Here is a 27,747-nt window from a genome sequence, read left to right as displayed (position 1 = left end):
ATTTGTGAAGCTTATACACTGACTGTCCCTCCCCCTATTTTCTCTGCCATTCATTGGTTAGTTTATTCTCTCAGTATTTGGTAAGTGCCTACGATATGCAGACGCTGAGCTAGAGACTGAAAACGCCCCTGTATTTGCTTGCTGTCTAAGGGAGAGAAAGACGTATTAACCACTAGGGGCAACAGAGTGTGGGAGGCACCGTGGAAATCTGGGGGATACTGTGTGGGTGGGAGGGGAGTGAGGAAGGAGAGACCTCGGGGGAGTCGTCAGCTCCGCTGAGGCAGAGAAAGGGTCAGGAAAACATCCATGAGCTGACTCAAGTTGAATCCGGAAAGATAAAGATCCTGACAGATGAGGGTCAGGGACATAAAGATGGAAGGTGGATTCCAGGCAAAAAGTGCAGTGTGAACAAGCCTCAGAGGCAGGAAACTGATAGCCAGAACCTAAAAGGTTGGAAGATGGGAACGAGGGCATAGGTTGGAAGAGATAAGCAAGGACAGGACATGCTGTTGTGTGACTACAGCGGTAGCGATCCCACTGTATTCTGCTCGAATGGCCCCCCTCTGTGGGGCCCTGAGAAGAGCCAGATCACAGAGAGCCTTGTATGCTTTGCTTTGGAGTTTAAGACTGTTCAGGAAGCCATGGAGAACAAATGAATCATTTTTAAGCAAAGGACAGCATGATTTCAGACTTATATTTGAAAAACTTTACACCAGCAGCAGTGCAAAAGTTGAATTTGATAGAGAAAGACTCTGGACAGAGTGAGCAATTATGCGCCTATTGAAATAGTCGGGAAAGACTACCCGGGCCTGATCCAAGGCAGACATGGTGGGAACAGGGAGAAAGGGATGGTTAGAAGAGGTGTGTGGAGTGAGATTCTACTGGACTTGGTGAATGATGGTGCCAGTGGCGGGGATGGGTAACACCAGAGAGAGCTGAGAGGAAAAGACAATGAGTTTGGACCCTTAGGGACTGAGGAGGCCATGGGCCCTCCAGGTGAAACTGTCCAGGGGGAAGCTGGATCTAGACAAGAGCTCAGAGGGATACTGCTGCTTACAGTGTCCATTCTAGGGCACAGAGCAGAGTGGTAGGTGGATCCAGGGGACAGGGTGGGATTAGCCAGGGAGAGTGTGGAGGCTAGGAGGGAAGGGAAGGGGAAGGAAGGGAAAGGAAAGGAAGGGAAGGGATGAGAAGGGAGCCAAGGACCGAAAATTTGGAAACACCTACATTTTAGTGGCAGGAAGAGCCTAAAGAGCCTGCCAAGAAGACTGAGAAGGTACCGTTGGAGGCAGAAAGCAAAAACCCAGAGAGACTGGAGTCTCAGCAGCCGAGTTTAGAGAAGGATGTGATCGACAGCATCACCTGCTCTCTGGGCATCCCCATTGCACAGGATAAGTCAATTTCAATTCCAGCAGGTTCAAGCGAAGAGAGCTCAAGCACCTTGGCAGAAGCAGGATCTGCAGCCCAGTCTGACAGCAGAGCAACCCTATGTCTGTCTGTCCACCCCATTCCCTCCAAAGCCACACAGCACCAGGCAGAGACGCTCATGTGTGTCTTCTGTGCAAAGCTGAGCATGCAACCTTCAAAGAAACCGCAAAGGAGCTACTCATTTTTAAAGGAAAAAAAACACGAACTCCACGGGCATAAGGAAGACAATACGACAGGGTCGAGGAGGAGAAGTTCTGCCTCTACTGCATATTACCCTTCACAGAAATAATCGACCAACTGAGCACACAGTCACTTTAAAAAAAAAGAGCAAGTGCTGGAATATTAGCTCTGTTTCCCATCTCCCACCACCCCAGAAAGCGGGGCACAAAATGTCTCCACCGTGCACATGTGTTTTCTGGCTTAAAATCTCTGGGAGTAGTTCTCTGTGGAAAGAAATGCGAAAACCCCAGGATTCAGGTGAATTCAGCCAGAGACTCACACTAAGGGGTCTTCACTCCCTGGCAGGGCTGGGGGAGAGCTGGGGCAAGAGACGCCCTGCAATTTTACTGCCATGAAATTGGCTCCAGATGGAAGTGAGGAAAGGTGTTTACTCCCTGCTGGTGCCAGACACAGAGAGAACCTGAAGTACCTACCACCTTAGGTCCATAATTCCCCAGTGCTGGGCAGCAACCCTGCTGAGGGTCTGGCCAGGGCTCATGGTGATGGGTGGACCAGGGCTGTCTGTTGCTTGGAAAAGGCTATTTTGAATGTAATGACTTTCAGATGGACTGTGGGTTTGGGGAAAGCCACTGAGGCTGGGGTCTGGAAGAGAAGGGGCGGGAAAGAAAAGAGGTGTTTCCCTACACCGCAGCAGAAATGTCTCACATCTTGTCAGTACCTTCACTAGGTTTAATTTCCAGAGGCCAGCTCTGCCCTGGAACGGTAGGACCGTGGCATCCTCTGTTGTGTTCCCAGATCTCCCCAATCCCCACAAACCCATGATTCACAAGTATGTAGCTTCCTGAGAGCACAGCTCCCCTTGGGTTGACATGTGGCCAGCCTGGGGGTGGAGAAGCTGGGCAGCTGAGGACCCAGGCGGGATGCTGACTGAGAGCTTTGTGGCCACTGCAGATGGGAGGGGTTAGCTTCACCCACTCAAAGGCACCCACACACCACTGACTAGCATGGAATTGTGCTTCTCCCACCTTCTCAGTGAGACTGGCTGAGGATGCAGGCTGAGGGAATGGGTGTTCTCTGGCTTACAGTGCCCCCTAGCACTGGCCAGAGGGATAGGGCTCTGTGAGCTCTCCAAGGAGCTACCACCTGCCTATCTGAATACTGGAAAGGGGCCAGTGGGGCCGAATCAATTCCATTCATTCAACCAATACTTATTGACTTCTTTGTTACCAACACTCGATCTTTATTACTAACACCGTCTTCAAAGGGCTTACAATCCAGGAAGGTAAAAAATCACTTTATAATCAGACAAGTGGTGTGAAAGAAAGAAGCACAGGATAACATGGAAGGGGGTTGACAAAGACTGGGGATGGGAATCGTAGAAGGCTTTCTGGAGGAGGTGACATTTAAGCTGTGGTCTTAAGGCAGTAGAGAAGTTCAATGAATTTTGGAAATAAGGTATGGAGATAACAAAAGGCATATTTCCTGACCTTTTAGTGCTTATGACCCAAGAGGCAAAAAGACAGATAAACAAGTAATTACAGTGGGGCTCTATCAGGGACAAGACCCTCAATCTCTCCTATGCCTTTGCCATCACAATCTTTGTTTTCAGCCTGAGTCTTGGAGGAGAGAGCAGAAAGCAGAATAGAAACTCATTGTTGATTGACAGATTGATGGACATGCTTCAGTCTTCGTCAGGGTTGATTTGTCTCAAACCTGTTTAAATGGCAAGATCTATCTTCCCTTCAGAGACATTCACCTTGCGCTTGAGATTTTTCCATGGATTCTGAGACTTTCCAGCCAGGGGGGATCTTGGAGATCACTGAGTTACATCTTTCATCCAACAAACAGGAAACCTGAGTCCAGACAGGTGAGGTGACTTGCCCACACACACAACTGCTCTGCAGCAACCTTTGGAACAAATCTCAGGTCTTCTGCTTTTTTTTTTTTTTTCACCCCAGCCTCTTTTTGTCCCCCAGAAAGAAAATTTTCATGTGTCTCTTTGCAGCAATATGTTTGAAATGTTTTCACAAGGTATTAGATAATTTAGAAAGGGAAAAGTAAACACAAAAGAGATAAACCTCTGAGGAGTACAGAGCTGTATTCATTATGATTGGCTCAGAGGTGATTATTATAACAGAGAACGATTTAGTCAGTGCAGGCAGAATTCTCTACTTCTTAGGCACTGTGCAAAGGGACTCCGAAACTCATCTATAGATCTGAAATGCAGATTCAGGACTGCGAGTGGCTGCAGAAGAATATAAACGTTAGGTCACGTGCTGCAGCTGGCGGGGACTGAGGCCCATGAGTGGGTGGGAGAGAGCCCAGGTAAGGAATCAGGCAGCCGCAGCAAAATCTTGGCTCTGCCACGAGCTAACCGTGAGACTCTGGGCAAATTCCTTCCCCTGGCTGAACCTTATTTTCCCCAACTATAAAATGAGGATGGGTAGTCTCTGAGGTCATTTTTCAGGACCTCTAATATAAAAGACTTCCATAGATTCTAGCATCCTGGAACTCGAAAGGAAGGGGGGTGGACAAGACAGATTTAGAAATTTCTTCAGTTCTTCTGGGGTTTATAAATCTATCATTGTCCTTAGCTGTCAAGAGAAAGTGGGGAGCCGATATCTTCATTCTTACCATTAGCCCCAGGCCCACTCCATCTAGCTTCTGAAGTGGCCTTGAAAAAGCAATTCTTACATATTATAGGTCCATGGACACCACGGCATCCAGATTGATGGCTGTGAGGTCTGCTTGCTGGAGGGCCTGACCCCAGCGGTAAGGCTCCCCTCTACAAGGATTCACGAAGCTTGCTTTCTCTTTTCCTCAACGTGAGGACTGAGCTGACCTCACATGGATGGGCAAAGGAAGTCCCCTCAGGTTAGACATTAGGGAGAATTTCCCAACTGAAAGGGAAGCTGAACTCCAAAGACACTGGCCCAGCTTAGGATAGGGAGAGAGAGGAAATAAACCAAAAGGCAATTTTATTACCTTTCAGCTTGGAAAACAATCTGTTTGCTCTCACACTTACATAATTAAGGAGCTGCCATAATCAAAAGCTTCAGATGTTTTCTATACAGAACCTGCTGCTTGAAGTGCAGCAAAAGTTATTTCTGATACTCATATTCTCGGCAAGCCTTCCCTTGGAAAAACTACTGGTAATTTGGACAAAACATTAAAGTGAGAAGAAAAGAGAGAAGAGAAGACCTCTACACGTAAGATGCTTATCCAAAGTGGATTTGGTCTGGAAAGGCTTATAAAACCTTCCACATGACTGGCACCGTGCAGGGATAAATGAAACTCTAAAATCCGACCAAGTATGCCCTCATTCAACCTGGATCCTTGGAGTGGCATACAGAGCATCCACTGCTCAAGACTCAATGGGTTGCTGGCCACACCCATATCCATGTCTCCAGGGACCCAATTTTGCACTCTGAGGGCTAAAAAGCAGTGTGGCCAAATATCTCAGGCCCCCAAGTCTTTCTAGTGTGGTTGGGGAAATAGTACAACTAGATTCCATGAAACAAGGAGCAAAGTTCTAAAGTAAACACTGAGAGAAGGAAAGCTCTCTCTAGGTCGAGCTATAGTTAGTTAAGGTGGGAAGGGTCTTGAAAGTTGGGAAGGGGACAAGACAGAAAAATGTGGAAACTAGATTCCCTTCCTTATAGCTAAAATTTTTAAGAGGAAAAAAGGAGCTTAAAAAATGTTCTTGGAAATACCATTTCCAGTGAAATTTTCTGATTCTCCCATTCCAATGTCACTTCTCTGAGGTGTAAACAGAGGAGTTTCTGAGAAAGAGATTGAACTTGCATTTCTGAGCAGTACTTCCTAGTCCTTATTTTGTTCCAAACTTCTAGCATTTCTATTGCCAAATCATTTAAGTCTCTTTCCAAATGGGATGAGTTGGGAGCGAAAGTGAGAGCGACCCAAGAATAGAACGATAGAAGGCTCCAGCTGCAAAAGGGCATTTGCACAGTTAAAGCAAACTGCTGCTCAAGTCCAAGAAAATAAAAGCCTCTCTTAAGGTGGGAATGAGTGAACTGAGTTCCTGGCTGGTTGCCAAGTAATGTCACTTTTCCGTGCCAGTTTCCTCATCTGGAAAGTGTGTATAATACTTGGTGTTTTTCCTATCTAAAAGGATTACTGTGAGATGTAATGAGGTGAGATATGGAAAATATAAGGCAGAATCAAGATGTTACTGAATAGTAAGAATACTCACAGTATTAGTTATTAGCAGTTATCTATTATAGCTCATAGTCTCAGATCCTGGACAGTTCTCCAGGATCTGGTTTTATCCCAGTTTTGGATCAGTTCACCCTCAAGTTCCTTGCTGAAGGATGGAGACCTGTCTGCCCTAGGTGGAGTTACCATTTCCGCCCGCCCTTTCTACTTATTGTTTTTCAAATAGGCTCAGGGACTTCGCACTTGCTGTTCTCTCCTTCCAGACTGACACATGGCTGAGGCTTCTTGTTCACATCTCAGCCAGGATGTCACCTCCTCAGACAGACTTTTCCTTACTATCCCATAGACAGCAGCACCCTCCCCAGTCATTTCTAACCCATTACTCTGTTTTGTTTTCTTCATGGCACTATTACCTTAGAAAATCACCCTATGTACTCATGTATTTACTGATGTATTGCCTTCAAGTTCCAAGGGAGCAAAGAGTTTGTTTTGCTCATCCCAGCATCCAGAACAGTGTTTGTTGAATGACTTCACAATTTACTCTGCCTGAGCCCAGGAAACAACTTTTTATTACAGCCAGCTCCAAAAGGCAGATGGCTTCCTCGTGGACAGGAAAGTCAGGGGAGGCGACAAGGGGTGGGACTGTATGGGGGATGGTCATCAACCTGCTTCTTTCCCTTCTGACCCTGCTCTCTCCAGAGAAGGTAGAGAGTTAGCCTTTGCCTATCCTTTCCACCAGGCGCAGTCAAGGCCTCCGGGACAGGGCCACCTCTGACCTGCCAAGGGGTTGGTGGTAGTTGATTCCGGTTTGGGTCAGAGGCGTCCAGAGGGCGGGGTGGGCGTGTGGCTAGGGTGCAGGCGGGAAGGGCACGGGGGCGCCGCTCGGAGGGCCCCTCTGCCAGTGCGTCTCGGAGGCGCGTCCAGCCCACCCACTCGCGTGCCCACAGCTGCATTATTCCCTATAAGGATCTGAACGGTACGGGCGGCCCCGCCCCGTCGCCCCGCGCCCCCGGCCCCGCCCCTTTTTTGGAGGGCCGATGAGGTAATGCGGCTCTGCCATTGGTCCGAGACGGCGGGCCTCGCGCGCCCGAGAGGGGGTGCCCGGGGGACCCGCGCTATATCACTCGGCCGCCGGGCTACCGCGTAGAGCAGGCAGTGGGCGGACGCTCGGACAGCTTCTCCTCCTCCTGCTCCTCCGGCTCCCGCTCCAGCTCCCGCTGCTTCGCCCGGAGAGATTGCCCACCCGCCCAGTCGTGCGCCAGCGCCGAGGCAGCCTCGCCGCACCCCATCCCGTCCCGCTGGGCACTCGGAGGGCGGCGCGCCCGAAGCCAAAGTTGCCCCGCAAGGGAGGGCGGGTGAGCTCAGGCTGCGGCGACCCCGCCGGCGGCGCGCAAGGCAACTTTGGAGAGGCCAGCAGCGGCAATGACTCCCTGGCTCGGGCTCGTCGTGCTCCTGGGCAGCTGGAGTCTGGGGGACTGGGGCGCCGAGGCATGCACATGCTCGCCCAGCCACCCCCAGGACGCCTTCTGCAACTCTGACATCGGTAAGCGCTCCCGGTGTCCCCGCCAGAGCCCCCGCGGTGCCAGCTCGCGCGCTGCAGCCCGGACTTGGGCGCTGCTCCGGGTGGCATGGCGAGCCCCGCTCCTTTTCTCGGCCTGGGCTTGGGACGAGGTGGGGATACTCAGGTTCCTGGGGCAGGGGTTCCGGCATGACCGAGGGGGGAGATGCCCTGCAGAGAAACCCACAGAGGCTGCGTGAACCCCTTGCAGCCATGCTCTTTTAGGGCGTGAGGTCCTTACCGGTCCTTTTGACATCTTGAAAATTTCCCTTTTCACTCTCACAGGACAGGCTGAGGGAGAAAGGTGGGGAGAGTGTTTCTAAAACTTAGAATGCCAACTAAAGTGCTGGGATGATGAATAGTTAAAAAAAGAAAGAAAGAAAGTTGCCAGCCATGTGCAGGGAAAGTTGCAGGAGAGAGAAACTTGAAGTTTTCTGAGTTTTCACCATCTCCCCACTAAGTTCATTCTTTTCACTGAGACCTAACCCCGCCTCACACTCCCTAGGCAAGTGCTAACTGAGCTTCTTGGACTGCCAAGTTTGGGTGGATTTAAGGGGAAAAATGAGAAGAAAGCGGTGGGGTTGACCCTCCCCGGAGGAACTGTATTTGAGAGTGTTGATAGCAAGCAGGAGGTGGCGTGTGTGAGGGATCACTTATCACATAGCTGTGAGAATTCACAGGAAGGCTATTTCTTTTCCTTGAATGTGTGTGGGGAGGGGGAGACTGAGCAGTGGAAAACAGATTTGTCACCAAAAGAAAAAAGATGCCAAGGGTCACATCATGGTGACTATTCCAAATCGGACTTAGTGTCTTGATTAGAGACTCAGTAAGAAGTAGAACCGTATCAACGGCCTTGAGAGTGTGCCCTTGGGAGAACTTGTTTGGGAGTGTTCGGGACACTTGTGCATGGTTGGCTAGAGGTGGAGTAGCAGCTGGAAAACATCTCTCGTCTCCTTTCCAGCTCATAAGGCATGCAAGTCCAGTGGCCCTTGCTCTGTGTGTGTGTGTGTGTGTGTGTGTGTGTGTGTGTGTGTGTGTGTACACAGGCTGGGGAGTGCGGTAGGACACAGTCTAGCCACCCTCTGCCTGTGCAGATTCAGAGGTGAAGAATGGAGCGTGTGTGTTTTAAGGACAGTCATAAAGGGGAAAGAAATTTTCCACTGGGTCCTGGTGTGGGCCTCCACAAATGTGCTTGCAGGGGAGGGGGGCGGGGAGGCAGGGGCCTGGCGGGGAGAGGCGCCGCTGGTGGGCCTGGCGGGCCTAGGAGAAGCAAGGGAGGTAGCTGTGCTGAGCACGTCAGTCCAGTCGGCAGGCACAGGCGTTTGTGTGGCCTGGGGTCACTCGTGTTAGTGGTTTCCTGGGGCCTGTGTTGTGCACCTTTCCCTCTCCCTGGGGAACCTGACTGGCCCCTGGGTTTGTGGATTGCCTGGAAGGATTCTCTGGGGCTGCCTGAGGGCTGGAAGCTTTTCTTTCTCCTCCTCTGACAGCCCTCACCCCGTGGGTGTCACTCCCGCCTGAGTAACGCTGGGAGCTGCTGGTGGTGGCAGCGGGCTCTGGTCTTGCTCAGGGAAGAGCACATAGTTGGGGCCCGGAGCCAGCTGGAGTCAGGGCGTCGTCCCCACTTGACAATGGCTTGGGTGTGTTCCCTTGGATTTTGGTGTGTGGGGAGAGGGAGACCTCATGCCTCCCCCTTGCTCTTGGCTTTTGGGTTTCCACCCTGGAAGTTTACCAGGGAAGAGAGGAAACAGGAGCAAGGGGACCGCTTCCAGGGGGGCCACTGCCTGACTCTGTTCACTGCTTAGGTTTCCTGCTGTGTGTCTGGGCTAATACAGAAAGTTTCTTGTAATTTCTCTGGATTTATTTAAGAAATCCTCCCACATCCCCCTCCTCAGTAGACTGCCCAGAGAAAAGCAAAGTTACCAGGAAGTACCCAAAGACAAGAACATTATGGTAGCAAAAATAAAAAAGAAACAGAAAAACTTCGATACTGCTGGCACTGATCCAAAACTGTTCTGCCTCAGTTTGGTGCACTGCACTAGTGGCAGGGATGAGATAATGCTTTTAAAAATGGGAGGTGTGGATGTGGGCTGCCAGCTTGTTGACCTCTGCTGCCTTACAGTCCCCTGCTGGCGTCCAGTAGGTGGCTCCCAGTATTCCTAGCTCACAGCCCTTCTGGTTTCCAGTCTGTCTGGGTTGATGTCGGCCTGTTCTCTCCCTGAAGGAAATGTGTAGACGTTTCCATTCCCCTTAACCCCTACGACCCCACCAATCAATACTGTAGTCCATGAAAAATGCTTACGCCAGCCCACCAGCTTCCTCTTCCAGGACCTTCCTGGCTCTTTTCTCTTCGTGGCCGGGTGCCATGTTGCTGGGTGAAGGCCCTCTCTAAGGAATCCCCTATGGCCTTCCCTCTCCTTTCTCCTCATCCACAGGTGTCTCTTTTTGCCTTTCTCCCCCAAAGCCCTGGGGATTGGCATTGCCTTCTGGATGAGGAGGAGTTAAAAGGCGTTGCTATGGCAACTCCAGGCCTTGCACCCTAGCGAAGCGTTTAGAAGAATAAACTACATGCGGGCTTATAAAACATACTGTGACAGAAAGAAAAGGACTTGGCAGCAGCTACGATGTCTGCAGCCCCCTCCCCACCAGTGGTTGCCCCTGAAACTCTTGACAAAACCTTGACTCTGGAGGAGGGAAGGGGGGGGACTAGGAATGAAGAAGGCAGTCTTGGCCTGCTTTCTGCTCCACAGCTCTGTCCAGCTAAGGAAGGGGTGGGCAGTGCCAAGAGCCTTCTGAAAATTGGGGTGTGTGTGCCTGTGCCTGCGTGCGTGTGTCTGTGTGGTTTCTGCAGGGGGCAGGAGCAGTAGAGAGAGAGAACTTTGCTTCAGAATGCCAAGCTCTCCTTTGCACAGAAGCATGGGGCTGTGCGATAGAGTGCTGGGGGCCTGCCCCCTGAGCCTGAGCCTGTTGGGAATTCGAGAGTGAGGCTCAGCTTGGGGGCCCACTGCCAGCTCTGGAGGATGGTCTCTGGATGTCTCCGAATTGTTTTGACAGGGACCAGTGCCAGCAGATTCTTTTGGTATCAGATCTGAGGTTGTGGTTTTAGCAAAGAAGCCATTTTCAAAGAAGCCTGATCTATTCTCTCTCACTCACAAACACGCAATTACACTTTACACTGGGCTTTGTGACTTAAGGAAAATAAAAAGGATCAGACTTCAGAGAGGAGCCAGTCACTTGGGGAGCGGACCCAGGCTGTCGACATCTTAGTAACTCTGGAAAGAGGAGAGCTGCTGTTTGTAGAAGGAGGGAAGGGACATCTCGCAGACTCCCACTAGGTTCAAGCACTTCCCAGATCCCGTGTCTTTCATCAACCCAGCAGCTTCAAGAGTAGGTATTACACCTATTTTTTTCAAAGGAAAACACTGAGTCTGAGAGGGACTGTGCTTGCTCAAGGTCACCCAGTTACTGTATGGTAAGGCTAAAGCCATTCTTAGTTACGCCATTCTTCCAAAACTTTTCAACTTTCAATTACCCTTGATATTCTAAGGCAGACGACGCTTCCTAGGACCAGGATGAAATGGAGAGTTAACATTTGAAGAATGCCTTACTTATCTATTTGGGGAGTTTTCCTTAGAAATATGAAGACAGCCAAAATGGCCAGAGGTTTTAGTTAAACATCATCTTATGGGACTGAGAACTAATTACCATCGTCCTCATCATATTAGGGTATAAATACAGAAAATTAAAGGAAAATTTCTAATGTTCTTTGGCTATTAGAACTGGAAGAGACCCTCAAAACCACCAAGACAAAGTAAAAAAAAGACTCGATTTGTCTCACTGAGGCCCAGGAAAAAGCAAAGCTAATGGGGACAAGAGATCTTGGCCTTCAATACTCTTACCCTTCCCGGTGGGGATGAATGGGGGCCTCCCAGGGTGAGGTGCCCAGTCTATGCAGACTCCTAGTATGATGGGAGGAAAACCAGAGAGAGTCAGGAGACTGGGTGCTGGGCTGGCTGGAGAAGGTGCCCCTCCCACAGTTGTGTCCCTTTCACAGTCCCTGGATAGATAAGGCTAGAAAAGTGGCCACAAAAGTGGCTTGGGTGGAGGGACTTTTGTTTGTTTTGCAGGAACAGCAGGGACCATTCAGCTCCACTGCTGAATGGCACATTCCAAAAGGTTCATTAATTAAAAACAAAAACAACAACACAATTCTCCATTGCATTTAGCTTTTACCATTCCAGCCAGTATGGACAAGGAGGCCCTTTCTTCTAGCCTTTGTCATAGTCAACTCCTGGGTGGCCTGGAGAGGCAGTGTGCGGTGGTAGAAAGGCTGTGGCATGGGCAGAGCTGGGCTTAAATCCTTCCTCTGGGGCTTGTTGGCTGTATGCACTTAAGCATGTTACTGGGCATCTTTAAGCTTTAGTCTCTTCATTTATAAAAGGGGAATAATAATCTGTACGTCCTCGGACCTTTAATTTTTATCCACATTTTAAAAATTACAAGGATAGTATGGATACATTCTATGACTGTGTGTGTGTATCTGTGTGTACATTGATATCCACCCATCTATCCATCCACCCATCATCCATCCATCCATATCTATCTATCTATCATCTATCTAAAATCAGATAAGGGTGAATGAAGTCCTTTTTGATCACTTCCTCTAATTCTACTCACTTCCCTATGCATTTACATACATAGGTACTCATAGAAATTTTTTTTTTTTTTTGCGGTACGCGGGCCTCTCACTGTTGTGGCCTCTCCCGTTGTGGAGCACAGGCTCCGGATGCGCAGGCTCAGCGGCCATGGCTCACAGGCCCAGCCGCTCCGCGGCATGTGGGATCCTCCTGGACTGAGGCACGAACCCGTGTCCCCTGCAGCGGCAGGCGGACTCTCAACCACTGCGCCACCAGGGAAGCCCCTCATAGAAAATTTATAGTAGCTTTTTCCCTTGGAAACATGAGTGGTAGAACACTATAAATAGTGGAATACCAATATAGCATTCTACTGTTTTTCAATGAACAATGTGTTAGGTTGTTCTCAGTTAATATACATATAGATCTACTACATTTTTTTTAATGTATAGAATTCCATAGGATTATACATTTTAAAAACTAATTATGGAGTGATTACTACGTGCCAGGCACCATTCTAAATAATTAACATGAATTAACTCATTTAATTCTCTCAAAAGTCATATGAGGCAGGTATGCTACTGTTGTCTCCATTTTACAGATGAGGAAATTGAGGCTTAGAAAAATTAGGTAACTTGTTCAAGGTTGCTGCAGAGCCTGTATTTAAACCCCTGCAGCCTGGCTCTAAAATATAATCAACTACTATACTATATATTACATTACATTATGTATCATATTATATATTGTTATATACTATTTTATTACTATAATAATATAATAGCCCTATAGGTATAGGTATATATTTATTTAGCCGTTCCCCTACTGGTAGATATTTAGGTTTCTAACAGCTTTTCATCCTCACAAAGAGCACTACAGCAAGTAGTCATCGTACAATCCTCTTGTTCGTATGCATGGATATTTCTCTATGGCAAACATACAATTTGGAATTATTGGACATAAAGTATGTGTGAACAGTTCCTGACAATTTGCCGTCCAGAACGGCTGTGTAACACAGTTCTTTTCAGGTATGCAACATGCAGAGATGGAGGAACTACTACAGCCCTGTGCTGGAGATACTTTCATGCTTCTTTCAAATGGGAAAACAATTTATGAATTTTATTGACTTTCTGAGTTTTTTTTCCCTTTTTGCTTGTCCCTTTATCCCTTTGACAGGGAGCAATATTAAGGCTACTTAGACCAAGTTGATGGGAGTATTTTTGTAGGGAGAATGGGGCTTACTTACGTGCCAGGAAAGCCATGGCCTTTGACTTGTTGCAGTTTTGTATTAATTCATTTGCAAATGGTTTTATTTTTATTTTGCTCTAATACGAAGCAATGGGCCTTTCATTACACTAAGCTGCTTGACTTCAGGATTTGACATGAACCCAGGTTCGTGTTTTGAAGACATCTGTGCCGTGCACAGGGTCTTATTTGCTGGCTCAAAGATGTCCCCTAGTTGAATAGGCCTGGCCAGGCTCATGGTGGCAGCAAGGGGACTCATCCCTTTGTCCCCCTTCTCCCCTTGTCATTCAATTTGGATGGCGCTTGGATGAGAGTGGTGGGATGGCCATAGGATGGAGACGGACAGTGGAGAAGGGGCAGGGTGGGTCCTGGCCAAGAAAAGATGCTGGAGTCTCATCTTGATGGGAGCTAGAAGGGCTAGTTTAAGAGAGAATGTCACTGTTGTGATTAAAATCTTTCAGTGGACTCTTGGGATAAAGTGTCATAAAATGGCTGCAACAATGGCCAGTCTGGCCTCTGCCTACCTTTGTCATCATCACTGGCCCTTCTAGCTCCAGCTGTTCCCATTCTCTCTCTGGGTCTTGGCCCATGCCCTCCCCTCAATTTTGAATACCCCTTGCTTAACTTCTTATTCTCCGCATCTCACTTGGTCCCTTTTCCCTGACCACTTCCTGGCACTGGTGCAGAATAATCACACCTTGACCAAATTTTAAACATGTCGAAAAATACCACCTTTAGGCAAACACAATTCTTCAGACCTGCTTGGGAAATTCCTAGAGAGGTTATTCTTGGGTTGACCTAAGGGCTGTGTACTACCCAGAGGGATGCATCTAACCCTCCTAAGAGAGGAGGCATCTGCTATGTTCTCTGCATTACTTGATAAGTCCAGCCCCACCTTCTGGACATAATACGCCACCACCCTCCCAAAGAAAAATCTCCTTTTTGGCATATCAGTAATCCTACCAGGTGGAGACTGCCCACCCCAGCTGCCTGGTGAGGCCAGAGAGGTGAAATCACTCACCCAAGATCACACCACTAAGAAACAGATGAACCAGAACCTACATTTGCTTAGTCTACCTCCAAATCTGTGTCCAAATCAGTATAGACTAAGAGCTAGGACTCTTTGGATTTGAGAAGATGCTACTCCTTTTGTAACTTCCCCACCTTGGTTTTCTGATTCCCTGCTGTTGGGGTTCTCCTCCATATGCTTCTCTTTGATTTTCTTCCATAGCCAGCCTCTGCAGCCCCTGCCTCCCCTGCCACCCCCGGGTTTATTACAGTACAGCCCTAACAAAACCAAGCCTCGCACCCTATGTCGAATTCCTAACCAAGTACTCTTTCCACTTAATCAGCAGTTCACAGCCTTTTCAACACCACGGACTATTTTTATTAATTTTCCTTCAATGGATTTCATGTTTGGAAAATCACAACTTCATGTCTTGGGTGTTGATTATTTTTCCACTACAAAAACCAGTTAAACTATGTGTGTCACTGCTGACCATAGCCAGTCATTATTCTGATATAATCAGCTAATACAGTTAACTGCAGCCCAAAGCAAAGAAACTTGGTGTTTGCCTAAGCCTGGGAAGCATTCTCATGGGTTATTGGATGATGGCAGTGTATGATTTGGGCTGGTTCACTGAGGTGCTGAAAAGAGCTCACGGACCCCTTGTAGACTGCTGTTCTTCACCCTCTGGGAATGGCTCTTTTCTTTCACACCAGTTTGCCACCTCTCCTCCTGTGGGCAGGTCCACACATCTCCCACCCTTGCCGATTTCTAGGTTGCCCACAGCGCTGAGAACAGGGCTGGTGGAGGTGGGGGGTAGCCGATGTGTCCTGCTTGAGTTGCCTAGCCATTCAGAGGGGGTGACATGGGCTCCTCCTGTTGATCTGTTTTTCTGTGTTAATCTCTGACAGGCTGGAGCCGATGAGTACTGACTCTAGCTAAAGGAACTCACTAAATAGCGTTTGACAGGAGGTCACAAGGTGTCTATCCCAGCCGCAGTGGAACTAAGAGGCCTTTTTACTTGGTTGCTAAAAAACTAGTGTCTAGAGGAGGGGAGGGGGCCAGGACAACTTTTCCTGATGCCTTTAGAAGCCATCTGCGAGGCTGGAGTGGTCCGGCTGCCACAGAAGTGACGGTCCATGCTGCCCAACACCCAGTTATGATTTATGTTCTCGTAAAGCCTGTCACCTAATGGTGGCATCCACGGTGCAGGGAGTAGAGACCTTAAGTATTCCCAGGCCTGCAGCCACCTGCTTTTTGTGGGGGTGGGGAAGGGAAGGAAAGCGGAAAGGTTGGCTTCAGAGAGCCCAAGGGAAAGTCTAGCGGGTGGAAAAATAGAGTCCTTGGATGACAGAGGGTGGGGAGGGCGGGGAGAGGGGAAATCCAGAGCAGACCAGGTTCCATTCTGGAACCTGAGACTTTGAATATTAGTTGGCAGTTATTTATCCCCCCCCCCCCGGCCATCTTTGAACCCTCTCAGAATGAGGGCGCCGGGCACCAGGTAGCTCAGTTGCCTGCAGAGAAGCACTGTTCATTCAGAAATCTCAGAGCTCTTGCAATCCCCAGGTTAGAGCGTGGGGAAGGTGAGCCTCGTAACCTGGGTCAGGCTTCATGAGGATGTGGTTTCGTGACGTGAAGGCTCATGGTGTTTGGCTAAGGTGCTTGCAGTTCATGAATTAGGACGGATCTCCTTTTGATTTAGACCTGATCATCATGAATGGACTCATAGCCTTTGAGATTTGGAAACACAGTACCTGTTGTGAGCTCTGCTGCTCACCTAGTGTGGTTAAGTTCTCTGGCCTCAGTTTCCTCATCGGCAAAATAGGGGGAATAATAGTATGTACCACACTGGGTTGGTGATTAAGTGAAAAAATTCAGGGAAAATGTTTAGTACAGAATCTGCCACATACCAAAAGCTCAACAGATGTTAGCTTTTAGTAGTAGTGTTGTTATATTATGTGGCAAAGGGGGCATTCTCACTTTATTACTGGTGAGGAAAATGGGGCTCTGAGAGGAGACAGGATGTTTTCCAGGGTCACATACAGAGAGCTGCGTTTCAAAATCACAGCTTGAGACCCCGTCCCACCCAAGTCTAATGCTTTTCCACTTTGTCCCACTGCCTCCCACAGGACAGAAAAGTGAAGTTCCTGCTCTATATTTTCACGATTCTCCACATTTTAGAGTCTTAAGTCTACTTGATCTTATTTGATTATCACAACATTCCCACTGAGGAAAGCAGGACAGTGAGGGGTCATCGTTCCCGTTTAACAGGGGTGGACAGTGAGAATTAGTGTGGTTCAGGAGCTCGGCCACACAGCTGATACATGGAATTGGGATTGGAACCAACTTCTTTCAAGGCCAAGTCCTTCACTCTTTTCCAGGGTCAGGTGCCTCCCATCCCTCTTCAGACTGCTTCAGCACGTTTGCCTCTGGTAGTCACAGGGGGAAGATGCTGGGGTAGTCAATGGGAGGGCCTGGGAAATGGTGATATTGAACTTGAATATCAAGTCCATAGCCCCCTCCCCATCTAACCCAGGGTTGGGAGATGTGCAGTGTCCAGGAGTGAGCACTGGCTGGGAGTCAGGACACCTGGGGTCTAGCTCTAGGTCTCCTCCTGATTCTAGGATCACCTTGGTGACGTCAGCCTCCCTGGATCTCAGGCTCCCATCTATGACACAGCAGGACTGGCCTATGTGGTGTGTGTGCACTTGCTCCCCACCTGTATTTATGGTGACTGATATTTTCCTGAATGCCTACTATGCATCAAGTATTTCTGGCTCTAAGTTCCTTTGGAAGGGGCTCTCTCTCTGAATAATCGAGCACCTAAATCCATCAACAACACCTTTTAGGAGGTAAGTTCTTTAGAAATGTGGTCTATGAAGACAAGAGCTAGGATCTCTGTGGTTATGAAAGCAGATGAGGGCTTCCTCTGAACAAAACCGCTAATGAGCCGATGCACTTTATCAGATGACATATTTGACCACCAGACTTCCTGTTGAAGCAGAGCTGATGTGCCAAACACATAGCAAACTTGCAGACCTAACTGATGGCTAGAATTAAAAATCAAGGTCACTTCAGTGTCTGTCATTGATCACTGGAGGGCTTGGTAAAAATTCTTTTGAACCCCATTAACACCACTACTGAAGCTGACAGAGAAGAGGTGGGACTGAGACTCAGTGCTCATGGGAACAAGGCCTTCCTGATCCATGGTCTACCGGAGCAGCCCCTTGCTCCAGAAAATTTGATTCACGGCTTGGCTCAAACATCCCTATCTGAGAAAACTCCCCTCATGGAAGACTGGCTCGTATAAAGACCTGTGATTAAGATGTGTGTCATCTGATGGAACCTTTGTTTAAATGGATGAGGAGGGGGTTTGGAAGACCCTGATCAAACATGTGCCCTATTGAGCAACTGCAGTGCACTCCCTTCTCCAACAATAGGACAGGGACCCCCAAAGATCTTGCGACTGTGGCTTCCTGATAGAAATACCCAGCAGAAGGACTGAGAGATGTGAGAGAACCCTAACAACATCCAGGTTGTTCTCTGGGATGCAGTTCTGAACAAATGGGTGTGGGTGTGGATTCCAGTTCATTCCTGATTGCTTCTCGTTTGGCGTGGGTTTCCTCAGCTCTCATCTAGGTCAGATCATAAACCAAATGCCTACAGAGGCCAGTCATTGGAAGCTGCATATCTGCATGTTAAACATATTGAATTATTACTCACGTCTACCAAAAAACATGTTTCCCCACTCTCTTTTTTTCCCACTTTGGAGTAATGAATGGGTACTAAAAATTATTTCTTTATTATACGACAAACAACAAAACAGTGGGCAAATATGATGAAATTAGCGAATTATCTTTGGCTTTGGAATTGGGGGGAGTGATAAAGAATGGTGACGACTATGGAGAACTGAATAGTTCATGTCCCTTCAGAAGGGCACAGCTGCTGTCCAGCTCCAATCTATCAGAATGTGAGTCCAGTGCTGCCAGATTTCCAGTCTCTTAGGACAAGCTAGAAATCCAAGATTTTAACGTGAAATCTGATTTTTAAATGCTGGCACAATTAAAAAGAAACACACACACGTACACACGCGTGAGCCAAACAAAACATGTCCCTGGGCCAGCTGCAGCCCTATGGATCACCAACTTTGTGACCTTGAGTCCAGATAATCTCTTGAATTTCCTTTGGGTTGTAGGATCTCTGAGTGAATAAGACCAACTGCTTTCTCAGGCAAAATGATGTACCTGTCCTCTGTGTCCCCAGAGAACACTGCTCATGCACTTGTTATCACACTTTCTGTGCTTTCTAAGGTGGTTAAGAGCACAGGTCCTAGAGTTAGACTGCCTGGTTCAAACCTTGGCTCCATTAATTGATAGCTTTATGATCCTGGACAAGTCAATCCTTCTCAGCCTCCTTTTGCTTATCTGTAAAATGGAGGATGCCATAATAGGACTCCTAGGCTCCTAGGGTGGTAGGAGAGTTCATTGAGATGATGGGAGTCACCGGCTTGGCCCACTGCCTGGCCTGTAGTGAGAGCTTGATAAACATTAGCCATCATATTATTACCACTTGGTGCCTCCCCCTAGATGGTGAGCCAGCTGGAGTACAGGGAGTCACACACTACTCTCCATCCATTGCCCAGTGCATAGTAGGCATGCAATGAAAGTATCCTGAATGATGGGCTTCCCTGGTAGCTCAATGGTTAAGAATCCACCTGCCAATGCAGGGGACACGGGTTCGAGCCCTGGTCCGGGACAATCCCACATGCCGTGGAGCAACTAAGCCCGTGCACCACAACTACTGAGCCTGCGCTCTAGAGCCCACGAGCCACAACTACTGAGCCTGTGCGCCACAACTACTGAAGCCCGCGCGCCTAGACCCATGCCCCGCAACAAGAGAAGCCACCACAATGAGAAGCCCGCGCACCGCAACGAAGAGCAGCCCCCTCTCGCCATAACTAGAGAACGCCCGTGCACAGCAATAAAGACCCAAAGCAGTCAAAAAAATAAATTAAAAAAAAAAAAAGTATCTTGAATGAATGAGGGCATTCGAGGAAGAGAGCCTTCCAGCCTTTCCAGGCAATGGTGCACTTAGCTTGCGTGTGTGTCAAAGAGAGAGAGAGACAAAAGGAAAACCAATTTTGACATGCTGGGCACAACCAGCTCAATGAAAAAACGCTGTTCTAAGCTGCTAAGAGAGCAGATAGTGTGCTAAACAGTGGCGGTTGTCTTGGGAAATACAACCGAAGCTATTGCCCATCCTTTTCCAAATAGAGAAGGGTGAGACATCTGGGAAACCAAAGTGCAGATGTTGAACCTTGGGTGCTTACATCATGGCAGCTTTGGCAGCTTGACGGATTTTATTTATTCAGGGCCCCTTTAAGCCAGAGGAGATTCCTAGAGGCTCTTAAAATTTAATGCCCCACCTGGACAGTTAACATCTGTGTTTTCTTTTGTTTAAAAAAGTTAACTCCAAATAGTTCAAATTCCTTTGGTATTCCTGAGAGAAGAGTTTCTTACTGGGCAACGCACAAGCAGGGATGTGGAAAGGGTAAGGCTAGACCCGCACCTTCTGGGAGAAATAATACTGCGTGCCTCAAACGTGGGCCATGTATGTAATTTTAAATTTTCTTGTAGCCGCTTTTGAAAAAAGGAAAAAAAAACCCATGACGTTAATTTTAATACTGTTCTTAATCCGATATTCCAAAATATTATCTTTCCAACATGTCATCAATTTAAAACATTATTAATGGGGTTTCAATTTTTTAAGTTTTTGAAATCCAATATGTATTTTACACTCATAGCACATCTCAGATTGGACTAGTCACATTTCAAGTGCTTAATATCCACCTGTGGTTAATGGCCACCTCATTAATAGGACAGTGCAAGTCAAGACAGGATATGTGAATGCAAGCCATCTTTTTTCTCTCCTTTTTTTATGAGCTGTGCACAGAGATGTGGGGAAACTGGAGGTACACTGGGGCTACTGACTCAGCTTTGCTACAAGTGACTTTCAGGCCACAGGTCCCTGTGTTGTGATACTGTAGAAGCCATCTGACTCCTACTCTCACTTGACAAATGGGGAACTGAGATCCAGAAAGGTAGAGGAGGTTGGCATAAGAGATAGAGCTGGAAATAGAAAAACAGTACTATTTGATGATATCTAACATTTATTAAATCATTTTTATATTCTAAGACCTTTTCATGCATTATCTCCTTAAACTCTCATAACCACCCAATGAGAAGGCAGTGTTATTTCCGTTTTGCAGATGAAACGATCTCGGTTTAGAGGAATTAAATATTAAAGTGGCTAATATTTATTGACAGCTGTTCTAAGAACTTTATATACATATTATATTAATTCTACTATTTAATATAAACTTTCATATTAGGAATTATTATTATTATCATGATCACCATCATTCCACTTTACAGATGGGAAAACTGAGGCTGAGAGAGGCTACGTAACTTGCCTAAAATGCCGCTAGTATGGTGGGGTCAAGATTTGAGCCCAGCCTGCCTGACTCCAGAGTCTGAGCTCTTAATCACAACTTATGCCCAAGGTCACCCAGCCACACAATGGCACAGCTAGTATTTGAGTTGGGATGTCTGTTCCCTGGTTCATGGTCTTTCTTTACCATCGCACTGTACTGCCTGGATCACAACTCTGTTGATTCCTAGCACTTTCTGCCTCGCTCTGCTGCCCGTAATGACCAGAACAGGAAGGCTCTGGACTCCAGCACTGATTGAAGGGTCCAGGCAAAATATGCACATCTCCTCTGGCTTGGCTGATCCCAGGCTGCTCTAGCCCACGAAGGCCAAATTCCTGGCCCAGTGGAGGAGGGTGGGAAGAACACTTGTCCTTTCTGCCTTCCCAGTTGGGCGAGGTCAGTGTACCAGGTTGGAAAGTGGTATGTGCCTAATTGCAGGGAGGAGGCTGAGAGGATTAACACTCTTTAAATAGACATCAGGAAACTAAGAATAACTTTGCTGCCTGGAAATTGATGGGTATTCCTGACCACAGGCCATCCCACTTAGTAGGTGCTCAATAAATGCGGTGAACTACAGGAATAAACAAATACTGAAAATGGGTCATTGGGAGAGCCCTTAGCCAGTAAGACTCTGTGGTCTGTATAAAAAGAAATTTAGACTGAGGTTATTTGAGTCTTCCTGCAGTCTGGAGACCTCTGTTACCTTTCCTTGTCTACTTTTGTAGTCTTGAGGCCAATGTCATTTTGGCCAGGAGAACAGCAGGTGGTTAGAATGCCAAGGAAAGACAAGTTTTCCCCTTATTTCTGGCTTGTTGCCTGCTATCCCACCAGTCTGGAAAGATGGGCATTACTTCCTTTTGTCCTATTATCAAGATTTTTCCCTAGAGTACTTTGCAGATTCCAGTCCCTTGGAGCCTTAAGGTGGGAACCTCCAAGTTTGCCATCAGACCTGGATCTATCCTTTAACACGGAACTCCTGGGTCCTTACTGAAGGTTCCCTCATTGTCTGGCTCCAAAGAATTGAGGCTGCCTTCATGGCAGAAATTCATCACTACCACCTCTTATAATTTATCAGGTGAGCTGTGAGGATAGGGGCAGGGAAGATTTCCTCGGATGCTGGGAAAGCCTAAAGCAGTGTTTCCCAGGGCGTGGTTCTCCACACACCGTCGTAAGAAATGTTCTTTCAGCCAGCACATTTAGGAAAGCTGTTTACTGTATTCTCCCTTGGAGATGCACAATGACCATAAGCAGGGTAAAGGCTCTGAGAAGTCCTGCTGCATGGTAACCTGTTTAGCTCTGCTTAATCCAGTGTTTCCTAAACATATCTAATCCAGGAACCAATTTTTCCCAAGAAGCACCTATGAACCCCATTGGTGAGACACTGCCCAGCTGAGGATTCTGAAAACCACTTTCGCCCACTTGCCTGCCCTGTGATTGCGGAGTAGGGAAGGAGATAGTAAGAAATATCATCTACGTTGCATAGGGAAGTTGCTCATCTAGGCTTGCCAAACAGAAATGGCTGCATCAGTGTGAGTGGGCACCTTATAGGGGCTGGAAGAGAAAGGAGGAGTGACCCTCAAGGCCAAACACTGGCCAGATTTAATGTTCCTCCTCTGCCCCGACTTGTTTTATAACCTTAGTTGGCCCAGTTCTGGGCATGCATCAGATTTGTAAACCCTAGTATCTTGCTTTACCATTAGGGGCTTGACGGAAGGAAAACGTGGCCACGTGAGATATTTATGACTTGAAGGTCTGGGGCACAAGTACTGTGGAGAGGTCATGAGCAGCAGGGGAGACATACCTGTGTGTCCCCATGCCTGGTCCCCAGGTGGTCTTAGCCTGAGCTCTCGCCTCTCTGATCTATACTTCTCTTAGATGAGCATCTAACCATTTTACAGACAGCAGCCTCTTTGACATTCTGATTAAAGCTATACATACACATTTCTAGAGGTTCAGAAGAAACCTTGCTGAAGACCATCTATAATCATCCCTCCATTCGCCCAATTCAGAACACTTGTCTAGAGAATCACTGAGTTGGTGATGGTGTATTAAAACAACAAAAAGAATAACCTAACAATGTGAAATTGTCTGAAAGTTAGTGGCTCTGTACATTCAGTGGTTGCTTAGAATGTTTTGGTGAATGAATGGATTGGATATTTTGCCTCAGTCCACACAGGATTTGAGGTGGTCAACTAGGGATCCCATTTCATGGTTTGTGGCTCTGGGCAAAGCAAGGACGGACACTTCCAGCCTTTACAGTGAATCCAGTATGTTCACACTGGTACCCAAAGAGTCTTAACTAGCCAAGGTCTTGGGGGGCAGCATGGGGTGTAGAAAAATGGGCCAGTGCCCCCAAATGATAGGGCCCCAGGCCTGACTCTCTTCCCTCTGGCTGTGTGATTCTAGGCGAGTCACCTCCCCTTTGGGCGCCCTTGATAAAGTTAATGAGAAGAAGTCTTGGGCCCTAAGCATTGAGCATTCCGACCCCAGCTTTCCAAGTATTTAAATGGGAGAGGAAAGAGCAGGATGGGGCTAGCAGAGGTAAAAGACTGGGTGTTTGCTCACCCCGTCCCCAGGGCTGGGCCCCCAGCTCTTGCACCATTAGCTCCTGTCACAAAGCCCACATGACTGTGGCCAGACTGAGGAAAAGCCTGAGGATGACTCAGTTTCCACCTGGGCCTGGGGAAGGGGACAGGGCTGGCAAGAGAGCAGCAGATAGGGCTCTGGGGCCAGGAGGAATGTGGGCTGGGGAGGAATTCCCTGTCCTGGGGCTCTGATTCCACAGGCCAGGCAGGCAGTGGATTCCCAGCCAGTGGGGTCACTTGGCCCCTGCCACTCCTCCTTGCCCCCTCCTTCATAATTTCCTATTTCCTGCCCCCTTCTCCTCTGACATGTTATAAATAACCTCTGAGGCTGGCCTCTGGGTTTAAGCATAGGTGAGCTGGAGGAAAGTGGAGGGCACAAAGGTGGAGCTGCGTCCTGCACTTGCCCAGGGGGTCACAGGGTTTCAGGTTGCTCAGGGGAATTTTGTTTCCTTGTTTTTTCCACTAGGGAGGGAGGCAGTGAAAGAGGAAATAATCTGTGTTGGCTTGAGGAGGCTTGGCCTCCCTTGGGACAGTGCTGGGTTTTATGCCTGCAAGGAGCTGCCGCTCTGCTGCCTGCAGATCCCAGGGCCATGGGGCTGAGAGGCCTAGAGAGAAGGCATCTCAGAATACTCAGAGGGTGGGCGCCATGTCGGCAGGACCTGTGGCTTCCTTCCCAAGCCCCGCCTGGTTCCGTGTGGGAGGCTGCACAGGCAAAAGGCTGTGTGTCAACCTCCTTCTTCTTTGACTGCCAGCCATGTCATTCATTAAGACCATCAGACATGGGCCTCAATCACCATCACCTCAGTCTGGCTGCCTCGGCCCAGCTGAGTACATGGCTTCCACGACTGTGTAAAGGTCCCGCAAGCATGTCTGCTATGGACACATTCATTCCTTGAGCAAAGATTTATTGAGCGTCTGTGTTCCAGGCACCGGACAAGGTGCTGAGGCCACTGGCCATGGCCCCTACCCTCAAGGCCACGGCTCAGCCTGGCCCTCTTTTGGCTGTGGCTCTGCCCTCCCTCCTCCATAATTCCAGCTTGGACAGGTGAATACCTACAGGAAGCACACTCAAGGGCCCCCTTTCACACCTCATCTTTTGTTTTCAAAGGTTCAGAAAACAGAAAAGGGGGATTCTGAAGTGGCCAGTGTATTAAATTCCTTGCAGCCCACTCACTGCCTGACTTCCTCTTCTGCCCACGGGCCCACAGAAGTTCTTACAATCATGATGTGATGGTTTTCTGTGGTACCCATCCTACCACATGGCTTCCTTGGAAACCCATTTTTCATTTTTTTCTGGAGCCCAAGAGCATTGGGACCTTTTTCTGTGTGATGTGTGGCTTAGGCTGTCAACATCTAGAGGGGGTGCCTTTTTCTGATTCACAGGAAGACCAATATGGGTATCACTCCTGGTTTGGCAACGGCAGTGAGTCAGACCTCTTGCTTGGCCAGGCCCTCTCTGAGGCTAGCTCTGTATCCAAGACAATCCTCATTCCTTCTGGACATGACCATGGGTCATTCCCAGCATTCCCTTCTTTTTCTACCATGGGGGGTGTGTGTGTCTGTGTGTGTGTGTGTGTTGTCCCTGCTCTGCCTTCTACCCATTCTACTGCAGCTCCTGGCACCACCTGGGGACCTGGAAAAGCTAAGCCTGGGGACAAGGCCTGGAATCAGGAACGAATAGGCACCCATCTCATTGGCATTTTTTTAAACCTCATTTAGGGTGAGGGGCAGTTTTCAGAGTCAGACTGATATTTTTCCTGACTCATGTTTCAATGGAACATCTTGATTCTGCAACATGCTTGCAGAGATGGGCACAGACCCTGGAGAATTCAAGTCCTGGCATCACCAGGACCTGGTTACTTCCAGATGCCAGGAAGCACCATAGGGAGGCGGGGAGGGGTTGGGGATCTGGGATACATTCTGGGGTAGAGAATCACAGAAGCTCACTCATATCTATTTGTAATCCAAGTCTATAGATGTTGGTTCTCGGAAGGAAGAAAGGAGACTTACTGGACAAGAAGTACTGTGTGAATGATAAAGAGGCTGAGCAGGTTTTGCCAGACATTGCCAATTAATTCTTCTCACTGCTTATTTTATAGATGCTAAAAGTTAGGGAGAGATGTGTTAATCAGCTTTGAGGCCCCTGAGCCAAACATGACCAATCTGAGAAATCCAGGTACTTCATGCTTTTCCATCTCTCAGACCTGCACTAGAGAATATTTCTGGGCCTGAAGAATCCTTCTCTAGGTCTGATTGGAGAGACAGTGGAGGGTGTTAGAAAGAGATAGAGCTCAGAGTAAAACAGACTTGAGGTTGAATCTCAGCTCTGTCTTTTACTCATGGGGTAAGTCTGACTAAAATGTTGTAAATTCTGAGCCTGTTTCCCCACCTGCAGATGGGAAAGATCTCATTTGTAATGCAGGGCTGATGGGAAGATGGGTGAGATATGCTAGGGGCTCTCAACGAATGTTGAACTGAAGCTGGATTGAAAACCAATGAACCAAAGTCTTTTACTTTCCAGTGAAGATCTGCTCTCTCTCTGTCTCTTGCTAACAACTAAGATGTCATCAGTGCTATGATAATAAAAACAGAAGCCAAGAAAACGTTGGTATGGCTCTTCATGGAAGTAGAGTTTATATAAAAATGAATATATTGGAGAGACCAAAGAAAGGTAAATGACTTTGAATGGAGGAAGGATGGCTGGAGATCTCTCTACTCTGGTCTTAAGGCTGGTTCTGGGATCAAAGAATGATGAATATCAGATCAGATGGAAAAACAGATGTCAAGAGAGGGGAAGCCCTTTCCCAGGGTCACACAGCTCGTTGGGGAATAGGAGAGGCAGTGTCCAGTGACTGCACTTCTGGGCCAGGTATTTATCATTGCCCTGTGTTTTGTCACCCTATGCCCCCTCAGTGGGGGGGACACTTTGGAAAGACAAAAGTCACCCTGGCACTCACTACCCCATGCTGCCTGCTTCTGATTTCTCTGAGAGAAGCTGGAGCCCTCCCATCTGTCCTTTCCCCGCTGCCAGCAACTAGTTTGTTTCCTGTGCTGATGCCTTTGGGGATTTCCAGATAATGTCCCTGGTCTGGGCGGAGCCGTGCAGAGAGTCCTTGCACTTGCATTCCCACCCTCATGGAGTTTGGTCTCTCACCTTCATGGGCTGCTGATGGGAAAGGCGACTGGTGTGGCCTCTTTGGAGCACAGTCTGGCACCAAGAACCAAGACCCTCAAAATACACCTTAACCAGCAATCTCACTTCTAGAAATCTAGTCCAAAGAAATACTTAAGCAATGGGGTCCATGGCTGCATTGTTTATAATTACACACACAAAGAGGATCAATCTAAATGCCTATCGTGAATAGATTGCTTAAATTTATGGTGTATTCATACAGTGAACTACTGAGTGGCCATATAATGGCTTGAGGTAGCCTCTATTTAATGATATGGAGAGGTTCCCATGATGCACTTCTGAGTAGCAGAAACCAGTTTGTTTAAAAAAAAAATGATATGAATATTTATATGGATGCTTAGAGGACAGTTTTAATACCTATATACCAAAACATCTCTGGTTTGTGAGACTTTAGGTGATTTTAATTTTGACCAGTATATTCTGGAAAATGAAATTTCACAATGGTGACACATTATTTTTACAATCAGATAACAGAACAATGGTGGGAAAGTAAGGACTCAGCGGATCCCCTGGATTTGGGTGTGCAGCATTGTGGGAAGGCAGCAGTAGACTGCCTTCTTTGGCTCATCTTTGGCTCCTGGTCAAGCAGGGGAACTCTTGTGTCCTGTGGTGGGCTCCCTGGGAGCCCCTATTGCCCATCTATCCTGCTCCTGAGGACCTGAGCTGGATTTCCTATGTCTCTGGGGGACCTACTCTGGGTGGGACCTGCTGACTTGCCACAGGGGATGTAGGAGGGGGTGTTCTCATTATGGGCTGTGGGTAGGGTGGGTTTCCTCTGCTTCTCTTCTAAATAGATGAGACAGATTTGCACCTGGGGGGTTGCCAAAAAGAGTAACCTCTGAGAAAGCAGGATGCAGTGGACCCTGTCCCAGCCCAGAAATAACTAGGGTGCTGTGGATCGGCACAGAGCTGGCCAGGCTTGGAGGGATACGGTCTGGAACCGGGTTAGCCAACACCAGTGGGAATAGCAATTGGAGGGAAGGAAAAGTGTTGCCAAGAGAAACTTGGGCCCTGAATGCTGGGCTCTGGACACAGCCCAGTGACTGGCTGAGGCCAGAAGAGACTTGGTGGGCTCTCATGGGGGTGGGGAAGAACCTCTGCATCCAGAGTGAAAAGACCTGAGTGGAATCCTCAGTCATCCATGCTGTCTTAGGCAAGTCAGATGACCTCAGAGCCCACATCTTCAAACCTATGAAACTGGGTATTCCTACAATCCCTTGCCACGTGGTGATTGTACGGTAAGAGTGTATGACAACTA

At 48.0% G+C, this 27,747-nt stretch overlaps 2 protein-coding genes across 2 annotated transcripts in view; one reads left to right on the top strand and one right to left on the bottom strand.

Annotated features, from left to right (window-relative positions):
- Positions 1-27,747, bottom strand: part of SYN3 (synapsin III) — a 432,411-nt gene that overhangs the window by 238,257 nt on the left and 166,407 nt on the right. The gene's annotated exons all lie outside the window — the stretch shown is intronic.
- The window catches only part of TIMP3 (TIMP metallopeptidase inhibitor 3), a 57,110-nt gene continuing 36,245 nt past the window's right edge, over positions 6,883-27,747 (top strand). Inside the window, exon 1 of the mRNA XM_004317932.4 lies at positions 6,883-7,327. Within this exon, the coding sequence (XP_004317980.1) occupies positions 7,207-7,327 (121 nt within the window). The 5' untranslated portion in view covers positions 6,883-7,206. The remainder of the gene's footprint in view (positions 7,328-27,747) is intronic.

Source organism: Tursiops truncatus, chromosome 11, assembly GCF_011762595.2.
Source record: "Tursiops truncatus isolate mTurTru1 chromosome 11, mTurTru1.mat.Y, whole genome shotgun sequence".
Lineage (NCBI taxonomy): Eukaryota > Metazoa > Chordata > Mammalia > Artiodactyla > Delphinidae > Tursiops > Tursiops truncatus.
The sequence above is the reverse complement of the archived record's forward strand: the minus strand, read 5'-3'. Positions and strand labels throughout refer to the sequence as shown.